Genomic DNA, 23,347 nt, shown 5'->3' with positions numbered 1-23,347 from the left:
ACGTCATTGGTTGAGATTGTACCAATTGTGTTTATTAGAAATGTTTGTTAGAATTTTCTATAGGCTAGTATTCAATCAACGACTGCATTATTCACAGTAAATTATGTTTTTACTGATGAAAACGTTTCAAAACATGAATTTTACATTTTCACACTGCCTTTGAGCATATATACTGTAAAATTCTACCGTACATTTTTCCCCATACTTTATTAAGACTTTCACACAAAATTCAAGACTTTTCAAGGTCTGGAAAACAGTGTTTCAAAATTCCATACTTATTAAGACTTTCAAGACTTGCGCAAGCACCCTGCTGCATATCGAGAGAAGAAGAGACAAGGGGGCTCTTTGGTGGTGAATTCACGGGTAAATCTAGTTGATATAATTTCAAAGTTATTCAATATTCATTTTATAGGTGAATTGATTTAACAGTACTAATTTAATTTTGGTTAAACTATTCATTTCAATTACAGGTTTACCAGAAGCCCTGTCAACAAAGGATGGAGACATTTATCACAGCCAAAAGTCTCAAATCCTGAAGGACATCGGAGTACAAGTTCAATCTACACCCTCAGAGGGACTTGTGATAGATCTATCTGTGCAAGTACGAATCCTGGCAAAGTCTCTCACCAAAGGCATGACATTTCGGGACTTTGTCATCAAGGTGTTGAACAGCATTTCCAAGATTGGTCATGAGAAGGGAGCCAATCGTATTGACATTGTGGCTGACCTCTACCAGACTATGAGCATTAAGACTGCGACTAGGAAGAATCGGGGGTCAGCAGGTAGTTCACAGATGGCCTTCAGCGAGAATGACACCGTGCCCGAATCTAAGCAATTCTTTGAAGCTTTTCTGTCTAATCAAGACAACAAGGTAGCCCTGAACTACGGCAGGAAGATCCTTGCAAACTTTGGCGAAGATTTTGAGATCCAGCTTTATGACCGCATAGAAATGCTTGAGGAGGCTGACAACCGCATCGTTGTCCATGTGATGGACATGCTAAACAAGGGGATCAGGTCAGTTACAGTTCGAACAGTCGACTCTGATGTAGTTGTCATCCTGCTAGGGTTCACTACAAAGTTCCTGTCAGTATGTTGTGACTTGCAACTTATCGTTGACTTTGCCGTTCTGGACAAACGCAAGTTCTACTCAATCACAGAAGCACACAAGAAGCTTGGTGGAGATGTGGCTGATGCCATGCCTGTGTTCCATTCTTTCAGTGGCTGTGATTCTGTGAGTGCCTTCTTTGGCCACTCAAAGAATGCTCAATTCAAAGCCTGGATGAACCACAGTAAGTTGACAGTACTCACTGCTGCATTGAGAGGACTAAGTTGCTGCCCTGATATCGAGACAGTTAAGAACAGCATGGAAGTTATTGAACCCTGGGTAATGAGCTGGTACAACAAGGCTGGACTGTACGACTGTGTGAGTATAGATGGACTCAGATTCCAGCTGTTCAAGCACTCTGTTAAAGATGAGCTGCGAGACCTGCCCCCAAGTAAGGATGCACTTCTACAGCATCTGTTGAGAGCTGCATTCCAGGCAGGATGGCTGTGGGGGAACAGCCTTCTACAACTCCCTTGTCCCCCGGTTGTTGAATGGGGATGGATTACCGATGGGGAGGAACTCTTCGTCAGGAGGAGCACAATTTCCACAGGAGACACATTGTCTCCGGTAACAGGGGTGTGTAGCTGCAGAACTAATAAATGCACCTCATGTTCTTGTGCTGGCAGGGGGATGAAATGTCTCATATATTGCAAGTGCCTAAGCAAGTGTTTGAATCCTGTGTGATGGGATGTGTGATATGTTTAAATAAAGTTTTTTGAGGCTTCACATGGTTTGCTCTGTTTCTTAGGTGGTTGTTGGGGTCCTCATCTTCTAACAATGACTCAACTTAAACACTAGTAGGGGCCTATGCCCCATGAGTAGATCTAGAACTTTTGCCTAAACAAACTGCATGGCCTTCATGAGCAGATTAGGCTGAAGTGGCTTGGGTATTGATCAATTCAGTGATAAAAAAGGGTTTTTCTTGAATATCCCAAAAAGTAAAGGTTTTAGGCCATATGTTTCTTCATAACACTAATATAAATGTGTCATTCCCGCATCTTTTGAGCCCAAAGTCAACTCTGTACGACCTTCAGGAGCTGAGATACAGAATGTTGCGTGCAAAAAGTGGGTGTGGTCGTTTTGGACCCTTCGCCTACCTAAATTTTTGGGCTCCTTGCATTTTCTTGCATTTCTTTATTGGACCCTAAATAAACAGAAAAACATTGGCTCAAATGTTAATCATAATTTGCAGCCTTGACCCCATTTTTGCCCCAAACTAACCAGACTATGCCCCCTAATTTGGTCACGTATTTAAAATATCATCGTTCTGCTGCTGAGATGTTCACAACTAGGGCTGTTCGATTTTGCCCAAAAATAAAATCTCGATTTTTTTTTTTTTTTTTCTCTCAAAATCCGATTTACGATTATTTTGTGAATTGACAAAAGGCAAAGAAATGATTTCAAATATGCTGTTTTTTTATTGAACATTTGCCCCATTGGGCTTTAAGTGCAAACTTTGCTCTTATTAAACCAAAAATGAATGAATAAAGTGCAAAACTCTGTAAAATAAGTTGAAAAAAAGTTTTAAAAAATATAATAAAATGTAAAGTTTTATCTCTGGAAAAAAAAATCAGCAAATCAGCACTTGCAAACATACAGTAAGTTATATTTCCAATTAAATAAAACAAAATTTTCTAATTAAACTAAACTGGGTCTTTGCATGCTAAATAATAATGCAACCCATGAAGGAGGTAGAGGTGTGTAATGTCAGTCATTACATTTGCTGTTCACATTTGCAAGTTTTTTGCAAGGAACACGAGCCGGTCTACCGCATCTGGCTTGAGGGATGTTCCAACGCCCCCTCCTACACTAAAGAGCCTCTCCGATGGGGCACTTGTCGCAGGTATTGAGAGGTATTTCCATCAATCATTAATATGGTATCAATCATTAATATGTGTGCAGACAAGGTAAAAAAAAAAAAAAAAGAAGTGAAAAATCGATTTTACGAGTTTCACGTTTTAACATCGTTCTAATTACATAATCGCGATTACGATTTAAAATCGATTAATCGAACAGCCCTATTCACAACTATAAACTTTTTTTGAAAAAAGGTGTTTAATGTTTACAAAGTGGACAATTTCACTCTAAACTCTCAGAATTGGCATATTTCTGTGAGCTGTTGAACTGCTGTGCAATAAAAATTAGTCATGGTTCCATGGAAATGTAACGTGTGTCCATAATGACTAGATTCCCTTCTCACGCCAGTATTTCAAATTCAATAATGCAGTTTATTAACTGGTAAACTTGCTTCATACTTCAACTTGGAACAAAAACCATCAAGGTTTGGACATTTGATCATAGTTTTTGTTTGTAAAATTGTCTGGTATATTAGTTTTTTGCAAAGAATGTATTCTCACCACTCTTCTTTTTTTATTAAGATTGTAATCAGTAGGGGTGGGTATTGGGAAGGACCTCACGATACGATACGCATCACGATACTTGAACCACGATACGATACACATTGCGATATCCTGATTATGCAATATCCCGATTATTATATTCTACATAGTTCACCGAAAAATTAAAAAATGCATTACACATCTTAAAATCCAAGTTGTATATATGTACATCAGATGATAGTGATGGATCTTAAAATCCGAGTTGCACGTTCATCAGATTATAGTGACAATTCATGGGACAAACTGAGTCAAAACAATGTTTTATTATAACTATACAAGCTAAAGTTACAACATATTTGTATATGTTTTTCATATTATTTACATCATATGAAATCAACATTAAATTTAGTATGAGGTTGCTTTAATTATGTGGCAAATGATAATAAACACAAGAAAGATGGGTACTAAAACCAAGGACAGGCACAGTGATCAGTCAGTATAGATATAAATCCATAAATAAATAAACCTCTGTCCATTATTTTTCATTTTTTAAGGACAGGCAATTGTGTTATATAAAAATTAAATTATAAAATGAAAGAAAACGTGAAATAAAACCTGAGCTCAGTGCAGGGCCCTCCCAGGGTTGGTAGAGAGTGGCAATAATCGGGGATAAAAAAATAAAAAAAAATCGATATTCAAATTTTTAATATCGATATTGAATCGGCTGGAAAAGTATCGCGATATATTGCCATATCGATATTTTTGCCCACCCCTAGTAATCAGTGTTATCATCTCGGTGTGTTCAGGAACTGCGGTGGCTGCTTATAAATCTGCAGCAAACCTTGTAACTCTACTAGAGAGCAAATACCTGGTTAATTTTGCTGACTGTCACCAGATCCCCTAAATAATTCACTCTGTCACTGCTTATATAGCTTTGATGTCTATTTTGAAGATATATTTGGTGACAGCGGTCCTTAGTCAGTGTGAATCTGTACTGTTGGTGATGTGCAGTGTGCTTGCACCATGTTTGCTGTTTATAGTAAAAAGCCCCACACAGAGTAAAAAAAAGTGTAGTTCCTGGTTGTCATGGGTGGTGTGGGTATGTGGTAAAATGATGGCTTAGAACAATGCATTTTCATGTGATATAATTGTCTTTTTAACTGCTTGAATATAGAGTAACAAAATATTTGTATCACCTCGGTAATGTCAGGCTTTTCAGCTCAACAAAATCTTAATGTTTATGGTTTAGGTATCAATCAAGTGGAGCTACTGGTGGGTCATTTAGTTGGGCTTCAGTACTTGTCTTCTACTGAAGTATGTCAAATTATGATAGCTGGAAATTATTATGGAAATTTATATAGTAGTATTGACTGTTTTCCCATTGACCTGTTATGTCACGCAGGAAAAGAACTCTGTGAATTGGTACAACTTTTGAGCGCTATAAATTTTGTATATGTCGTTGATCTTTTATTAAATGTTTGCTATACTTCCTATTAGGGCTGGGCGATATGGACCAAAAGTCATATCTCGATATTTTCTAGCTGAATGGCGATACTCGATATATATCTCGATATTTTTTCTGTGCCATAATTGGGGTTTCCCCCAAAGCATTATAGCATAGCATCTCTGTTAGCTTTATTTTTTTCTGAGACAAACCCTTAAAAAACAATCAGTTTTAATACAAAGCCTCGTGCCAAATGTCACACAGGTTCCTTTATTAACAGAGATCTGCACAATATCAAAATGTATAAAACAAATGAAATAAAAATAAACTGCCTGCATATATAGAATAAAAATGCTTCTTGAATAAAATAAAACAAATATCCCTTTCCTGCATAACAATTAAATTAAAATACACTGTACAATTAATACAATGTAGACAGTAACAGGCAGACTTTTCCACTGAGGTTGACAGTTGTGCAAATAACAAAACATTTGTGCAAATCTCAAATAAAACATTCAAGTCAATTTGTCACAAAATAAGCTACCGTATATCAAAATTTATTTATTTATTTTTTTTTCAAATCGATATACGATATTGTCTCGTACCATATCGCGTTTGAAAATATATCGATATATATTAAAATCTCGATATATCGCCCAGCCCTACTTCCTATAAATACTTGCTATAATGCGATTCAATGAATAGCATGATATGTGTCATTCCTTGTACTTAATTGTGTTGTTACTGGCTTCTTTTTCTTGGTCCAGAACCGTAGAGCGTGAGGAGAGCATATAGATCAATTTGGGTCTAATTGAAACTGTATACGCACGAGTAATTCAGACTAACGTATCTACATGTGTTTTAAGATCTTTTATGTTGTCAGACTATAATTTTTTATTGTGTGTCTCTTTGGCAGAAGACCCCTCAACCTCCCAAACGTCTCAACCCTTTACCCTGCCTTGCATCTATAAAAAGAAACAAGCAGGTGCATTGGCTGCCAAGTGTAATGGTGGTGGATGGCTTTATATAGGATTTGCCAGAGCAGTTTTACTGTTTTGATTAATGGCAGCTGGCAAGTGGTCGCAGTGGTGTCGTTAGGGTCACGTTGATTCCTCCCCCAGAGGGGAAATAAGCATGTATGTTAGTCTTTGTTGCCTTCATGCTTATGTATGTTATTAAAATTCTTAAAATTTCCATGAGCTGTTGAGTTGACTAAATGCATATTTATCTTTGCTCTGAATTGCCATCGTGTGCATGTCTCGCAATCCCATGTTGAACGACCTTCAGGAGCAGTAACTGGAAGTGGGATTTTACCAAGGAAGCAGATTATTCTGCCCTTCTCTGCTGTCACGCTGGCACTGAAATTAATGTATGATGTTTTGACGTCACTGGGAGCAGGCTTGTCTTGCTCCTCACGTTTTCACAGAGGTCAAATTGGAGTCGAGCAGTGTATCAGCATACGTTATCAAACCTTTTTTAAGATTCAGCACCAGTATCTCAATTCATATTGTGCAACTTCCAAGGTTTTTTTTTTTTGTGTCTTTTTCAAATAATATTCCTTTATATGACATTTCCTGAGTCTGATGCTTTTAACCAATTTTATTGCAAGACACTGGGAAAGTACTTTGCATTTTAAAAAGAAAATTTACATCAAATGTGACCTTGAAACCTTCATTTAATTCTTGCTCCACATTTGTTCGAGACGGCTCTGTATCTGTCATCTAAAAGTAATGTCGATATGGGAGCCGTTTCCATGGAAACACATTTCAAACAGCGTTGGTGTCGGTTTCTTGTGTCTGCTTTCCAGGCTGGATTTATTTATTTATTTATTTTAATTTTTTTGTGCAAGACACTGAAGTCTGCAGCATTTCGTGAGGATGCATACTAAACATTTATCACTCGGCTAATATAAATTGGTTTGTGTTTTTCTGTTTTCCAAATCTTTCAAGGTTACTGTCAAAGTCACCCTTATTGTCAATACTGCCATATGTACTAAACATATAGAGAATAAAATGTGCGTTTACACTCAAATCTATAACATAAAATTCAAAATACAGGCACAAAATATAAGGCACATTGAGACAAAAAAAGATGTTAATGGTTCAAAATAGTGAAGTTATGGTACAGGTGTAAACAGTCCAATGTTATTAGTGCTATGGTTGATTAAACTTATTATGACATTTATGACTGAGGTGCGGAGAGGATGCAAGGGAATAAAGTTGCTGGAGTTTGTGGGAGAGAAATAGATGGGGTGAGTGGGTGCTGAAGTGTCCACAGTTCAGTGGGTGGGTGGGGTCGGAGTTCTTGTGTAGGGGACAGAAGGGAGAACGGGGGCAGAGCAGGGAGGGTTCAGCCTGATGAATGAAGCTGTCTTGCAGGTGCTAGTGGAAACACACCTGCAGACAGACAGGATGCTCTCACCAGCGTCTCTATAGAAGGTCCACATGACGGAGGGAAAGGCTCTCGCTCTTCTGAACTTGCAGAGAAAGTAGAGGCGCTGCTGTCCATTCTTGGTCAGAGATTCGGGGTTGTTGCTCCAGGAGAGGTTCACAGTGATGTACACACTCAGGAATTTGGTACTGTTCACCTGCACCATTGTCAACTGTGGTCACTGTGCTCTCCTGAAGTCCATGACAATTCCCTTTGTCTTCTCCACATTCAGGGAGAGGTTGTGGTCTCTGCACCCCAAGGCCACAAGTTGCACCTCGTTCCTGTTCTCTGTTTAATTTAATTTATTTTATTTAATAGGGACAATGCAGGTTTACATGTGATCACATTCACTCATTACAAACAAGCCAACGACTGATGTTCTGCATACAGAGAGTATAGCTATTGCTAGTTTCCATCTCCTGTCCCTAGTTAGGCTTTTAGTAAAAGAAAATGAAAGAAAGGAGAAAAAGAAACAAAAATACATTCAATTTTCAACATGCAAAGCTATATCCTATTTACAATTCTCAGCTTGCAAGAGAGCACCCTACTAGCGGTTACAGGTGATTAAAAATGCGTACATTTCTGATTTTGCTTCAACCAGTCTTTGACATTTTTAGTAAAAACCTTAAAATCTTGAGTTGTTTTTATCTCAGTTGGCAGTGTGTTCCACATTTGAGAGCCCTTTTATAGAGAACGCTGACTGCCCAAAGGAGGTCTTACGGCGTTCAACCTTACAGTTACCACTTGTTGTTCCCCTGGTGATCCTACCACTATTCTGCCTGCTAACTAACTTACATAAAACATCTGGTGCTAGGTTCTGTAGACACTTAAAAACCAGTTTGAGTGTAGAAAACTTTAAGAAATTATCAAAACTAAGCATGTTGTACTGTTTCAATATGTGACAGGGATGCCATCTCATCGGTTTTTTATCCATTATTTTTAAGGCTTGATTATATAGAGATGAGATAGGCTTAATCACAGTTACACAAGTTTGGCTCCACACTGTAACACAATATGACATATGGGAGAAAATCATTCCATGCATATAAAGCTGTGCTGCTTTATATGAGGTCTGATCAATTTAAAACAGTTTAGATTACTTTTTATTGTTTTTGATATTTTTTTACATGTTTACTAAATGTAAGTTTTGAATCCAGTACCACACCCAAGAATTTAAATTCATTTACCTTCTCAATTTCTTCTCCCTGCATTGTCACTCTGAGATTTTCTGATTGTGATGTTTTTTTAATAGAAAAACACATAGAAACTGTCTTTTTCATATTCAGAGTAAGCCTGCCCTGGAGATGAGACCTAGCACAGTTTTGTCATCTGCAGATGTTTGTGTTGTGTGTTGGTGTACATACATGGGTCAGCAAAATGAAGAGGAGATGGCTCAGCACATATCCTTGGGGAGCTCTGGTGTTCCTTATGGATGTGTCTCTGCCAACCTGCACTGTCTGACGTCTCCCAATGAGGAAGTTCAGCAGCTAGTTGTGCAGCAGGGTTTTCAGCCACAGCCGGTCCAGTTTGTTGATCTGCTGTGGAATGATTGTGTTGAATGTTGAGCTGAAGTCTGTGAACAGCATTCAGCATGAGTCCTTATTTTCTATATGGATGAGAGCTGCGTGGAGTTCTGTGGAAACTGCATCATCAGTTGACCGGTTGGGCTAATATGCAAGCTGGAACGGGTCCAGGGAGTGAGGGAGAACTGTCTTGATGGGTTTCATGACTAGCAGTTTTAAAGCACTTCATGATGATGGGTGTGAGTGCTACTGCATGGTAGTTAATGAAGCAGGCTCTGGCTGACAGAAGAGCAGATGGGGTTGTAGAAGCTCAATATTTCACAATATTTATATGTAACATTTTCACCACAAGGCAAATGACGTTAACCATTTTAACCATTTTTTTTTCTTCCTTTTAAAGGTTTTTGTGGCACTAGTGGCCTTTATTGAGAAAGTAGGTAGAGAGAGGAGGGGGGGGCATTGCAGTATAGAGTGGCAGGCCGGGACTAGGGATGGGCGGTATAGACTAAAAAATGTATCACGATAATTTCTGGCATTTATCCCGATAACGATAAAAATGACGATTTAAAAAAAATACCAATTCAACTCCACCTTTTCAACTATAAATCTATCTCACTCTCAGATCCGCCATGTTTGTTGCACAAAAACGTCATCAACGGGAATTTATCCTTTCTCTCTCTCTCTCCTTCCTTCCTTCCTTCCTTCCTTCCTTCCTTCCTTCCTTCCTTCCTTCCTTCCTTCCTTCCTTCCTTCCTTCCTTCCTTCCTTCCTTCCTCCTGCTCTCTCCTTCCTTCTTCCCGTCATCTTTCCTTCCTTCCTTCCTTCCTTCCTTCCTTCCTTCCTTCCTTCCTTCCTTCCTTCCTTCCTTCCTTCCTTCCTTCCTTCCTTCCTTCCTTCCTTCCTTCCTTCCAAAAATCAGCTTTACACAAAAACATCATCAAGGGAAATTTATCGTTTTTATCGCGAGATGACAAATTCTTATCGTGAGGAATTTTTTTGACGGTTTATCGTGAACGGTAAAATATCGCCCATTCCTAGCCGGGACTCAAACCTGCGCTGCCTGCATGAGGACTATAGCCTCTACAAATGACGCCCGCTCATCCCACTGAACTATTCAGGGCCCCTAGATGTTAACAATTTTTGAAATATGATGGATATTTGTTTCCAAGTATGGGAGGACGTCAAGACAAATAAGTTCAGCATGCAGTCTGAAGCATCTTATCAAGCATTTTCTGCTCCACCTCAGTGTTTGATATAACAGTCTTGTTAGCTTAATGTAACTACATAGTTATTACATCTTGTGCTATAGCTACATATTTGAATTAATTTGTGGACTCTTCTTTGTTGTCAGGGAGCATTTGGAGCCCTGCAGAAGATCTGTGAGGACTCTGCAGAGATCCTGGACAGCGACATGCTGGACCGTCCACTCAACATCATGATCCCCAAATTTCTGCAGTTTTTTAAGCACAGCAGTCCTAAAATTAGGTATGACAATTTGTCTTGTGTTTTTCCATAAATTTATTATTTTTATGTAAAGTTAGCTAATGTTTTATCATTTTCAGATAGTAAATCTGGCTATCCACTCACTTTTTGCCTGAGCATTAATGCTTCTTTTTAACATTTTTATTTATTTTTTTATCAATTTATGGTATCAAATTTAAATGTCCTAAATAATTCTTACTGAAGATGTACAACATGAAAGCTCCTGTATTTGTTAAATGTCAATAATATATCCAGCTTTAAGTTGAAAACAAGGCTGTCATTTATGCCTTTAGTGTGTGCTCAACCTTCCTGTAAAGACAAGACGGATTGTAATCAAACGTTTGAATTATACCTCAGCATGCTGTTAGACGGAAGAAAAGGGTTCTTTATATTCAGAGGTTAAATGAACTCAAACAGGGCAAACGTAACACAGACGCTGCATTCATAGCGTGCAACATGTGAGGAAAACTTGTTGCCGTGACTCTTAAGTGGTGGTCGTTGTGTTGCAGGTCTCATGCCATCGCCTGCGTCAATCAGTTCATCATCAACAGGACTCAGGCTCTTATGCTTCACATCGACCCTTTCATTGAGGCAAGTCAGAGGGAGATGTATCTTAAGGGATACACTTTATAGAAAGAAAATGATGTCACTGAGGAAGTGGCTGTTAGTCTGAAAGTATTCATGCAGATAAAAGAATAGAAGCTAATGTTAGATGTTATTGATCTTGTCATCAGTAACATTTAAACATACAGCATCTTTTAAAATGTCAATTGCAAAGCGTCAGGAGGCTAAAATGCAAAACAGTAAGTCTGAATTAAGATATCAAAATAAATGCTACCTAAGAGCTTAGATTTCCACTCAATAGAAATCGTGCAAATGGCCATAAGACATATCAAAATACTTTAATATTTGAATTCTCAAAATATTTAACACAGATTAGGCTAAGAACTCACGTACATTTGATGTAACATGATTACAGTGTCTTTTTTTTGTCGTCTGTAATAAATATATTTTTTAATTTCTCTGATTTACAACCTCTACAGAACCTATTTGCACTGGCAACAGACGAAGAGCCAGAAGTGAGGAAGAACGTTTGCAGAGCTCTCGTCATGCTGCTGGAGGTTCGCCTGGATCGTCTCCTGCCGCACATGCACAACATCATAGAGGTGAGCGTCCAGGCTGACACAAAAACTGATAAATGATGCATCAATATGTATATTCAACACGAAATAGCAAAATTAATCCTAAATTATTTATTCCAAGAAGTCTTCACTTAATGACCATAAGTCACATAATTGAACTGGTGGTTTTTTCTTTGCTGTGAACAGCTGCAGTTAGGGCTGTTCGATTTTGCCCAAAAATAAAATCTCGATTTTTTTTCTCTCAAAATCCGATTTTCGATTACGATTACGATTATTTTGTGAATTGACAAAAGGCAAAGAAATTATTTCAAATATGCTGTTTTTTTATTGAACATTTGCCCCATTGGGCTTTAAGTGCAAACTTTGCTCTTATTAAACCAAAAATGAATGAATAAAGTGCAAAACTCTGTAAAATAAGTTGAAAAAAAGTTTTAAAAAATATAATAAAATATAAAGTTTTATCTCTGAAAAAAAAAAATCAGAAAATCAGCACTTGCAAACATACAGTAAGTTATATTTCCAATGAAATAAAACAAGACATTTTCTAATTAAACTAAACTGGGTCTTTGCATGCTAAATAATAATGCAACCCATGAAGGAGGTAGAGGTGTGTAATGGGGCACTTGTCGCAGCTATTGAGAGGTATTTCCATCAATCATTAATATGTGTGCAGACAAGGTAAAAAAAAAATAATAATAAAAAAAAAAAGGGAAAAATCGATTTTACGATTTTCATGTTTTAACATCGTTCTAATTACATAATCGCGATTACGATTTAAAATCGATTAATCGAACAGCCCTAGCTGCAGTCATTCCCACACAAAACACCCTGCTGAACGGTTATTTTATAAGAACCAAATGGTTGATCTAAGATGTTTTAAGTAACATAAATAGAATATAGCCTCTGATATGTTTGCAGATATTTAAAGTTCAATGCCTTTTGAGCTGACAAAAAGTTGGCTGCTGATGTTTCTACCAGAGCTGATGAATGAGATTTGTGGTGTTATAAACAAAAAGCATTAAGTGTGCCAAATTGAATACCCCTCGCAGTACATGCTTCAGAGGACTCAGGATCACGATGAGAACGTTGCCTTGGAGGCATGCGAGTTCTGGCTTACGCTGGCGGAGCAGCCAGTGTGTAAGGAACTGCTGAGTGGTCACCTCGCCCAGTAAGAATGCAACCACACACGTTCATATACAGTAATACACAAACTGATACCCTGCTGCTACGGCAGTGTTAAGATCCGCTGATTCATAGCGTCCTTGGCAGCGAGGAAGTAACAGAGTGATATTCTTTCTTATTGCCACATGGGAAGCTGATTAAGAACCCCACTGGCTGTTGACCTCAGTTGTAGCATTTGTCACCAAACTGGCACATTTAACTGTTTTCAAAGTAGGATTCAGATGTGAGTGATTTCCTGAGCTCTGACATATCCTTGCCTTTTTTTTTTTTCTTCAAATAATTCTTCCTCTGGCTCGTGTTCCAGGCTCATTCCGGTACTCGTCAACGGGATGAAGTACTCTGAAATTGACATTATCCTGCTCAAGGTCAGTTGGTGTTCTGTAATATGTGTACCTGGAGATACAGACAGATATGAATCGCTCAGTGAGCCAGGATGACAAGCAGCTGATTAAAGTTTTGTGCAGTTCTGGACAGCACAAATATTTTTGACTAATTTTGATTTATTAATAAAATCAAAACATTTTTATTGGACAAAGATAATTTTCGATGACATTACATGTAGCACAAAGTCCAGCCATTTAACAGAGTTATAAAAAGATGATTCCATACATGTGCTTTCAGGGGGACATTGAGGAGGATGAGGCCATTCCAGATAATGAGCAAGACATCCGACCACGCTTTCACCGCTCTCGCACAGTTGCCCAGCAACATGAGGGTGAAGGGATTGAGGAAGAGGAAGATGAGGATGATGAACTGGATGATGATGATACTATTTCTGACTGGAATCTGCGTGAGTGCGGTGCCAGCGAAAATTGAGCCGTCTGGGTGTCTCCATTTATTCTTTTTTTTTTTTGCATCAATTGTGTTTTAACTTTGCAGAGAAATGGGAAACTATGTTTTGATCATTTTTCCTCTTTGTATTGTGCATGTTGTGTCTGTGTCATGTTTGTCTGCACCCTTTTGCTTCTGTTTGTTTCTCCAAACGTTAGGCAAGTGTTCTGCTGCAGCACTAGATGTGTTGGCCAACGTGTTCACAGATGATCTCTTACTGCACATTCTGCCTTTGCTCAAAGAGCTGCTTTTCCATCCAGAGTGGGTAGTCAAAGAATCTGGAATATTAGTGCTGGGAGCTATAGCTGAAGGTAAGAGGAGGAAGAAAGGTGAACAGAAGGATGAATTATGAGAAACCCTGCTTAAAATGACCTTTTCTTTTTTTTTTTTACCCCTCTCTGTTTCCAGGCTGTATGCAAGGCATGATCCCATATCTCCCTGAGCTCATCCCACATCTCATCCAGTGTTTGTCTGACAAAAAGGCGCTGGTGAGATCCATCACCTGCTGGACGCTGAGCCGCTATGCGCACTGGGCCGTCACCCAGCCTCCAGATATTTACCTGAAACCTTTAATGACGGAGCTGCTCAAACGTATTCTGGATAGTAACAAGCGTGTGCAGGAGGCTGCATGCAGGTTAGGAGGAAATCATGGCAAAGCCATAACTGTACACATGCATCTTGAATCTAGCTCTTATTTGAGAAGGTGTAGCCCACATTTGTATCTTTCCTGGGTTTTAATGTCTTGTTTTAATGCCCACTAGTGCCTTTGCCACTTTGGAGGAGGAGGCTTGCACAGAGCTGGTGCCCTACCTGGCGTTCATCCTAGACACACTGGTTTTTGCTTTCAGCAAGTATCAACACAAAAATCTCCTCATCCTCTATGATGCAATAGGAACCCTTGCAGATTCGGTTGGCCACCATCTCAATCAACCGGTACGCTCCGCAGCAATATGTGAAGTCTCACTTAAGAGTTTTAAGGATTAGACATTTTCTTTGATGTGTTCATTTTACTTTTATTCTCGTAGTGGTAAGGACACTTTCAAATGCAGAAAAAAAAAATTCCAACAATATTTCTTGACTGTTTATTTTTGATTGTACATGAAAATGTTACTCAATACTTGTGTATTGAATGGTGTATTTACTAGGAGTACATCCAGATGTTGATGCCACCATTGATCCAGAAGTGGAACCAACTAAAAGATGAAGATAAAGATCTCTTCCCCTTATTAGAGGTGAGTTTCCTGAGCATAGGCACAGACTGCTGGAAAAAAACCCTCTATGCATCACATCAGTGGTATCACTTCAAGTTTATTCACAGTAAGTTTGGACAGGCCTCTGATTGTCTCGCTTTCCTCCGTCTGTCTCCTTCAGTGTCTGTCGTCTGTAGCCACAGCCCTGCAGAGTGGCTTCCTGCCCTACTGTGAGCCCGTGTACCAACGCTGTGTCAACCTGGTCCAGAAGACTCTCGCTCAGGCCATGGTGAGTGTGTACGACCCAACTCTGTGCACACACACACACACACACACACACACACAGACACACAGACACACACACTACTTACTTTATACTAGGGATGCCTCGATACCGATACTGGTATCGGTATCGGGGCCGATACTGCTCTCATATACTCGTACTCGCAAAAGTTGTCCGATACCATGCACCGATACTTCATTGTTGTTGTAGTTACTGGTTAGCGCCGCTAGGGGGAGATGTTGAGCCGCCCCGCGGCTCCCCGGGTCAGTCTGCAGCCTGGCTGAGCAGCAGCTCTGTGGCTGTTCCATGTTTCAGTAAATTCTATCTTCCTTAATTATACAAACTGGACGGTTGAGTATTACCCTTACTCACAGGGAACTTTATTAAACACTCCACGTAACTCACAGTACAACATAAACAATCCATTCTGGTTAGCCGTGTTAGCCGCGTTATCCGCGTTAGCCGCGCCGACAGCCCGCAGTCTGTCTTGCTTCTGTCGCCGTCCCTTATTTTGAAATATGTCCACACTGTTGATATCCCGCTTGCATTAATTGTCACTATCTTGTAGGGCTGGGCGATATGGACCAAAAGTCATATCTCGATATTTTCTAGCTGAATGGTGATACTCGATGTATATCTCGATATTTTTTCTGTGCCTTAATTGGGGTTTCCCCCAAAGCATTATAGCATAGCATTTCTGTTAGCTTCATTTTTTTCTGAGGCAAACCCTTAAAAAAACAGTCAGTTTTAATACAAAGCCTCGTGCCAAATGTCACACAGATACATTTATTAACAGAGGTCTGCACAATATCAAAATGTATAAAACAAATGAAATAAAAATAAACTGCCTGCATATATAGAATAAAAATGCTTCTTGAATAAAATAAAACAAATATCCCTTTCCTGCACAACAATTAAATTAAAATACACTGTACAATAACAGGCAGACTTTTCAACTGAGGTCGATAGTTGTGCAAATAACAAAACATTTGTGCAAATCTCAAATAAAACATTCAAGTCAATTTGTCCCCAAATAAGCTATATCAAAATCATAAAAAAAAAATAAAAATAAAATTTAATGGATATAAACGATATTTTCTCGTACCATATCGCATTTGAAAATATATCGATATATATTAAAATCTCGATACATCGCCCAGCCCTACTATCTTGCCTGAAACGGCACTGCTAGTCTCACCCACGGGCACCACTCTATATAACCGGACTGTAACAATGGGATTATTTATGTTCTTCTTCTCTGTTTTATTGGCGGATCGCAACCAACTTTAAGGTGCATACCCCCACATACTGTACAAGAGTGTGTAACATCATTTCATTTAGCCTGTTTTTTAAATTCTATTTGATTGTTTATGTTGTTTCACACGGACGGCTTCAGGTGAATCACCGCACATGCGCAGTTGATGTTCCTGCGATGAGACTAAAGTGCGGAGGAAAGTCTTCCAATTCATTGCATTTTTAGCCTAGTTATTTTTGTGGTAGAAGTATCGGATCGGTACTCGGTATCGGCAAGTACACAAATTAAATACTCGTACTCGGTGTGAAAAAAATGGTATCGGGACATCCCTACTTTATACCACAGGTTGCGCAATGTTTTTTTGTGGGTTTTGCCTTTGCATTGACATCAGAGTTTTCCAAAACTGATCATTATGACTAAACAGGCAATTATGAACACTAAAGTTTTACAGCTGGGACATGCAGAGACCATCCACAGGAAATAACTGAAATTACTCAGCTCACCTGCTGTGGCATTGCCTCCAATTTGAAACTTTCTCCTGTCCCGCATGGATTTAAAGTGGCTTTTGGCTTTTGTGCAATCAAACACATCAAGGCAGAGTGGTGACTGTGATTAAAACGTGTGTCTTTGCCTCAGACAGATGACTTCTTATGTTTTTTTTAATTACTGCTGCCACACTGGAGATGGGAATTACCAGCGGCACATAAGCCAATGTTTTGAATTCGGCAAACATTCCCAGGGAAAAGATCAGGAGTTGGCAAGACTCTGAATGTGTGATTATTATTTCCTGATTCTACAAGCGCTCATTTCACCAGGAGGAAATCTTGCTGCACGCGCTCCCTCTGTACCAAGAGCACCACTGCACCCTCCAGCTTATAATAGTTGTCACGGACACATTCCAAGACCTCTTGTCTGATACTTTTTTTAAATTTGCTCTCAGCATCTGCATAGTACTTCACTTCTACTTTGACTTTATATTACCTTAAACAGTAACTTACTACTAATGAAAACTCATCTCCATCTGGACACGGGTCAACTGCTGTGGGGGTTATTTGTAGTGATGTGAGATTGGATGTTAAAATAGTGCAAAAAAATATTTAAAGGAATTTCTACATGAGATTGAATGATCATGCAGCATTTGTAAGAAGTGTGTATAGTCACAGAGAGGGTTCCTATGACCCACACAACTGTCAACTTTGCACTGGTAGCACTTTCAGGGTTGTTTACGGCCATTGCATTGTTTACAGCATGCTTTAGTGCCCTCAAGCGGTGACAAAGTAAATTGCACAAATTGCATTATACCTGTGTATGGGTTTCATGATCTGATATTGGAGACTCTGACAAATGACCTCCTTGCACAGTGGGTGCAACAGGTTGTGGCCGAAGTAGCAATTTTATGCCCTCAATGTGTTTAAGGGAGAGGTTGGTCATGGTGTTTGACAGCCTGACCAACCAACGATGTTCTGTCGCCCGCTTGCTCCACACAGTCCAGAGGACATCCCAGGACAGAAATGCCCCTCTTTTATTAATTTATCTAGCTTATTTTATGTTAATTCACTGATGCCACCATTCCAACAGACCACAGTGTACAAAGCTTCTGATGCAGCTACAGTGTTATAAACAATTGCTCAGAAGTCTCTGAGGCCCCGTTTACACGGGGCAAAAACAGAGGCGTTTTCATGCGTTTTGGCAGTTCGTTTACACGAAAACGGAGGTCAAAGCCCCCAAAAACGATCATTTCTGAAAACTCCGGCCAAAGTGGAGATTTTCAAAAACTCCGTTTTCACGTTTGCGTCTAAACAGAGGAAAACGGAGGAAAACGGAGATTTACGTCACAGAAACGTCACCAGCAGCGTCATGAGTGCGACCTGTGTTTACAATTTGTTTGGCCACCGTCAATATTTTCTTTTATTTTACCTGTTTTAAATTCTCTCAGACTATCGTTCCGTCTTGGAAATAAAGCCTGAATTATGGTCCCGCGTTAAATCGACGCAGAGCCTACGGCGTAAGGTACGCGGCGATGCGCGCCGTACGGTGTGCGTCGCCGCGTACCCTACGCCGTAGGCTCTTCGTTGGTGTAACGCAGAACCATAAATCAGCCTTAACTGGAAGTTACACGTGTCATTTGTTGATGTTTTTTCCAGGATTCTGATTGGCTGGCATGACGTTAACAGCGTTTTCATGCGAGTCCGTGTAAACAAGGATATTTTTGAAAACGGAGAACGGAAAATATCCGTTTTTGTAAATACCCGGCTACGTGTAAACGTGGCCTCATGCACACCTAAAACTACCTGTGTCCTCAGCAGACGGAGATTTTGATCCTTCTTGTAAAGTACATTGGTGTTGTCTCACCAGTACCATTTATTGTCAGTCTGGACACCCACCTGCTTGTATACATCTGCGCTCCCTTCTTACCTCCATTAGTGCCATCTCTATGGTATTCATTCAGACGTCAGTCATCATCTCCTTTGCTTTGGAGGTGCTAATGTGATTGTGACTGAGTTCACACCCTTCAACAAAGTCTCTGATCTTATCAATTCATCTGTTATCAACTCTCATTCCTACTGTTGTTTCCTCTTTAGCTTCACCAGTCACAGCCAGACCAGTACGAAGCCCCTGACAAAGACTTCATGATCGTGGCTTTGGATCTTCTCAGTGGACTGGCTGAAGGATTGGGAGGCACGATTGAGCAGCTGGTTGCCCGTAGCAACATCCTGACTCTCATGTACCAGTGCATGCAGGTGAGGAGCTGTAAAAAGCGTGCTGCAGTATAAAGTGGTGAAGTGGCATGAATTTCTCACAGTCTGCTTTTCCTTCCAACTGTTTAGGACAAAATGCCAGAAGTGTGTCAGAGCTCTTTTGCTCTTCTCGGGGATTTGACCAAGGCTTGTTTCCAACATGTCAAACCATGCATTGGTATGTGTTGAGCAGTTGTCTCTGAAACACTGTTTGGCAGTAAGTTGTTGATCAGTGGCCTAATAGTAAAATGTTGTTCTTTCAGCTGATTTTATGCCCATACTGGGTACTAATTTAAACCCAGAGTTGATATCAGTGTGCAACAATGCAACTTGGGCAATTGGAGAGATATCTATACAAATGGGTCAGTGCCTGTTTCTCAACAAATTTTCATAATGCATCGTCTTCATTTACACAATAAGTAATGACTCAAGAGCTGAGTGTAATTTATTATTCTCGTGTGCACTCAGGGCCTGAAATGCAGCCATACGTTGCCATGGTACTGCACCAGCTGGTGGAGATCATTAACAGGCCCAACACTCCAAAGACTCTCCTGGAAAACACAGGTACCACACGGTGGTAGTGCTGAGCCAGCCAGCCAGGTTGCCACACACACACACACACACACACACACACACACACACACACACACACACACACACACACACACACACACACACACACACACACACACACACACACACACACACACACACACACACACACACACACACACACACACACACACACAGGGAGATGCTGACTCACCCACTCGTCTCATACAGCCAGCACTGACAACACTCGTTAAGATGCCTGTCCTGACCTTTTAATCTCTGTCCAGCCCTTCCCAAAGAATGAGCCTTACTGGTTTTGCTAAAATGTGTCCAAATATGTCAAATATTCATATGCAACTTGGCATAGACCTCTATGAGCTGAAAAGAAAAAAGCCTGTGACAGCACAAGTGCAACATTTTTTTTTTGACACTCTTGAAATAAATTAAACCATGTAAGCGCCCAATCTTGGACACTAATTTGAATTGACTGACAGGTGATATTGAAATGACACAAAATACAAAAACCTAGGTTGCGTTTAAGACTCATACATGACTTTATAGCGTCACATGATTATAAGTGCAATGTTTAATCCAGAATTGATAAAACCCCTAAACTGGCAAACATAGATTAGGTATGTTAGAAAATTGTTTCAATTGCAGTAAGAGGTTACACTCTGCTCATTGTTCACGATTTGGATTGAAAACTATAATTTGAATCAAAATTGCCATCTTATGAAAATTATTCTTACAAGGGTAAAGTGTGACCTGCCAAAATAAAAGACAAGTTAGGGACTCTGTAGATGTGTTCCTGTTTGTTTGCTGTCAGTTTATGTGTTGCTTTAATTTACTGTTCTTTAAATGTGAATGCATATCTGCCAATAGATGTTAAATGTTGTTAAGAATGGCCAATGTTTGATGCAGGATACACAACAATTATAACTGATGTTCCAGATGAATCTCATAAGAATGAAATTATTCTTTTAAAATGTCTTTTGTATGTTTTCAGTGATTCATTTGAAAACATCCTTGAGACACAAGACATCAGTGCAAAAAAAAGTCACTGTTTTCAGCCATATGTAAACCTAATAATTATGTATGTTTGAATGGAGGCAGCCTACGACTGCGTCTAAATTTAAAGCAGGGACGTCACATAATACCACAGTCAAAAGTGGGCGTGGCTGCAAATTCTCAGAGCTCATGGCGCCACTCCTTAGTTTGTCTCCAATCAGCTGATCCTGCACTGAACCTTACTCTAATGAGCATACCATCTGCTTTCTGCATGTGTCATTGGACTGTTCATAAATGCCTGTTTGTTTAATGAGAATGTTGCATAGTTTTGTGTCTCTTAAACTTAGGTCCTCCCTCCTCTCTGCCTCATAAGAACCTGCTGTGCTGGATACTAGTCTCCCTCCATGTAGTTGGCTTGGAGTAATCTGTCATTTCTTTTCAAAAAAGAAAACAACAGACATTTGTTTTTTATGAAAATTAACATTTGTGAGTTTAAGGGAGAAATCTCTGAAAAATCGCTGCTCTTGTTTAGGCCTGTCATGTGCACACGCTACACCCGATAGCCTGTGTCTGGAGTTGTAAATTTTAAATCGAGCTAATAATTTTTAATCAACTTTTACAACAGATTTAATGTTCGATCCATAAGATTTCTGAAAGAAGAAGCCATTGTTTGCTTTTTTCTATGAATGTCTTGTCAATGTGTTCTCCCTTAAACGTTATGTATGTCTTGTTTTAGAGTGTCATATTTTACATTCCTCCCCACGACTGAAGGAGCAGTAATAATCAACGCTAGTGAAATCTTCTGTTTATTATCATACACAGATTCTGTTGATTTATGTCTCTGAGTTGTTTGTTTTTTCTTTATTTTTCTCCTCCCCTCCTCATTGCTCATGTCTTGGTTGGCGTTTGGTGGTGTGTAACCGTGATTGCGTTACCTTAGCAATAACAATTGGTCGTCTTGGTTACGTTTGTCCTCAAGAGGTGGCACCCATGCTACAGCAGTTTATAAGACCCTGGTGTGTATTATTCAATCTTTTATTTAATTCATCTTATCTCTGCTCCCTTCTTCCTGTCTGTCACTTGTCCCTCCCTCTTCTCCTCTGTCGCTCTCCTCTTCTCCTCCTCCTCGCTTTCCCTCTCAAAAGAAGTCTTTTTTTCAGTTTTTTCTTATTAGTTTGTAATCATTGCCAACCATGTGACTAACCCTGTCCTCTTTTAGGTCCTACTTGTGTTTTCTTTTTCTTTTTTCTTTTGCCTCAGTAGCACCTTCATGTATTATACATTAATTTCTTTACTTTCTAGTTTTTTGTCATTTGTTAACTGTCGCTAACAACCTTTAAGATGCATGGGATCAGATTTGTCACATGCCTGCTGGTTCCACAACAGAGAAAGGAGACAAGTCTTTAATGCCGAAGAGCATTCCTAAATCCCTTTCTCATTTCGTAGTCACCCAGCTGCATGTGCCTGTCCCAAAAAATGACCCCAACCTTCTCTAGTCAGTCTCTTAGAGAGAAAGAAAAGAGTTTTATTCAAGGTGCTATGTGTGAGGTTTTTCTGAACTGACTGCTCATAGACAAAGTGAAGTCATTAGAAATCAGAGTAAATGTGTTAAATGTAAAAATGTTAGATTTTTGTTTTATTTTATTCTGTTTTGTGTGCATGCTTGATGAGTTAGTAATTCAGGTCCTGACACAAGTTGCTACTCACATGGATGTACTGTATACATGTTTTTACAGCTACAAAAGAAAATGATTAAGGACATTTTTATCAAGGGAGAGAATAGACTGTCTTAGTTTTTCTTAAATGTTTTTAAATATAAATATACCTATATATTAGTGTTTTTATTTTTCGTTTAACATCCATAGTGTTGGTAGAATTCAACTGGTTCCTTATATTGTTGCTCGAGGATTATGTTCGATAAGTTTGATCTTGAATTTGGCCGTCCCCGTTGTCAGGTGCACCTCCCTGCGAAATATAAGAGACAATGAGGAGAAGGACTCTGCATTCAGAGGAATTTGCACCATGATCAGTGTAAATCCAGGAGGCGTAGTGCAGGTGAGCTCCAGTGGTGCTCCTTATGTTGTTGGTAGCTCTCAAAAGTTCAAACATCGCCTCACCTCTCTTCTCTGGAACAGGATTTTATATTCTTCTGTGATGCAGTGGCCTCCTGGGTAGATCCAAACGATGAGCTCAGAGACATGTTCTACAAGGTAAAGGTTAAAAATGTTTGACACAAATGGTGAAAAAAGAATATCTCTCCCTATTTATCGTTCCTGCCCTCCAGTGGCCAAAGGCAGGAATAGCAGCTTCTGCACACCATGTTCTGATAATAATATCTTCATGCACAAGATCTATTTTGAAGGCAGTGCTCTTACAGCTTGACATGAACATTTCCTGGTGTTTGATTTCAGATCCTTCATGGGTTTAAGAACCAGGTGGGAGAAGAGAACTGGAGGCGCTTCTCAGATCAGTTCCCAATGCCACTGAAGGAGCGGCTGGCAACCTTTTATGGGGTGTAACTGTTTCGCTGGGGTCAGTTTGCTCTCTCTTTACCATTTTCTCTTGTGGAAAATGAGACACAAAACACACTTAATTCAGTTTTCACTGTAAGAGAAATAGGGCTGGGCGATATATCGAGATTTTAATATATATCGATATATTTTCAAACACGATATGGTACGAGACAATATCGTTTATATCGATTTGAAAAAAAAAAAAAAATAAATTGAATTTTTTTTTTTTTTTTTTTGATATAGCTTATTTGGTGACAAATTGACTTGAATGTTTTATTTGAGATTTGCACAAATGTTTTGTTATTTGCACAACTGTCAACCTCAGTGGAA

General features: G+C 39.4%; 1 protein-coding gene across 4 annotated transcripts in view; it reads left to right on the top strand.

Annotated features, from left to right (window-relative positions):
- Nucleotides 1-23,347, top strand: part of tnpo1 (transportin 1) — a 37,219-nt gene that overhangs the window by 8,223 nt on the left and 5,649 nt on the right. For 3 of the 4 annotated variants that reach the window (XM_061733833.1, XM_061733832.1, XM_061733834.1), the window contains 19 exons: nt 10,193-10,326; nt 10,833-10,914; nt 11,367-11,489; nt 12,515-12,633; nt 12,952-13,012; nt 13,269-13,437; nt 13,637-13,789; nt 13,887-14,112; nt 14,240-14,411; nt 14,624-14,710; nt 14,850-14,957; nt 18,789-18,947; nt 19,035-19,122; nt 19,208-19,306; nt 19,413-19,508; nt 21,445-21,520; nt 22,460-22,559; nt 22,640-22,714; nt 22,916-23,036. In XM_061733833.1, coding sequence (XP_061589817.1) covers nt 10,193-10,326; nt 10,833-10,914; nt 11,367-11,489; nt 12,515-12,633; nt 12,952-13,012; nt 13,269-13,437; nt 13,637-13,789; nt 13,887-14,112; nt 14,240-14,411; nt 14,624-14,710; nt 14,850-14,957; nt 18,789-18,947; nt 19,035-19,122; nt 19,208-19,306; nt 19,413-19,508; nt 21,445-21,520; nt 22,460-22,559; nt 22,640-22,714; nt 22,916-23,023 — 2,235 coding nt within the window. In that variant the 3' untranslated portion in view covers nt 23,024-23,036. Of the gene's footprint in view, nt 1-10,192; nt 10,327-10,832; nt 10,915-11,366; nt 11,490-12,514; nt 12,634-12,951; nt 13,013-13,268; nt 13,438-13,636; nt 13,790-13,886; nt 14,113-14,239; nt 14,412-14,623; nt 14,711-14,849; nt 14,958-18,788; nt 18,948-19,034; nt 19,123-19,207; nt 19,307-19,412; nt 19,509-21,444; nt 21,521-22,459; nt 22,560-22,639; nt 22,715-22,915; nt 23,037-23,347 lie in introns of those variants that run through there. The other variant, XR_009783479.1, reaches the window with a different exon arrangement.

This window comes from Cololabis saira, chromosome 11, assembly GCF_033807715.1.
Source record: "Cololabis saira isolate AMF1-May2022 chromosome 11, fColSai1.1, whole genome shotgun sequence".
NCBI lineage: Eukaryota > Metazoa > Chordata > Actinopteri > Beloniformes > Belonidae > Cololabis > Cololabis saira.
The sequence above is the reverse complement of the archived record's forward strand: the minus strand, read 5'-3'. Positions and strand labels throughout refer to the sequence as shown.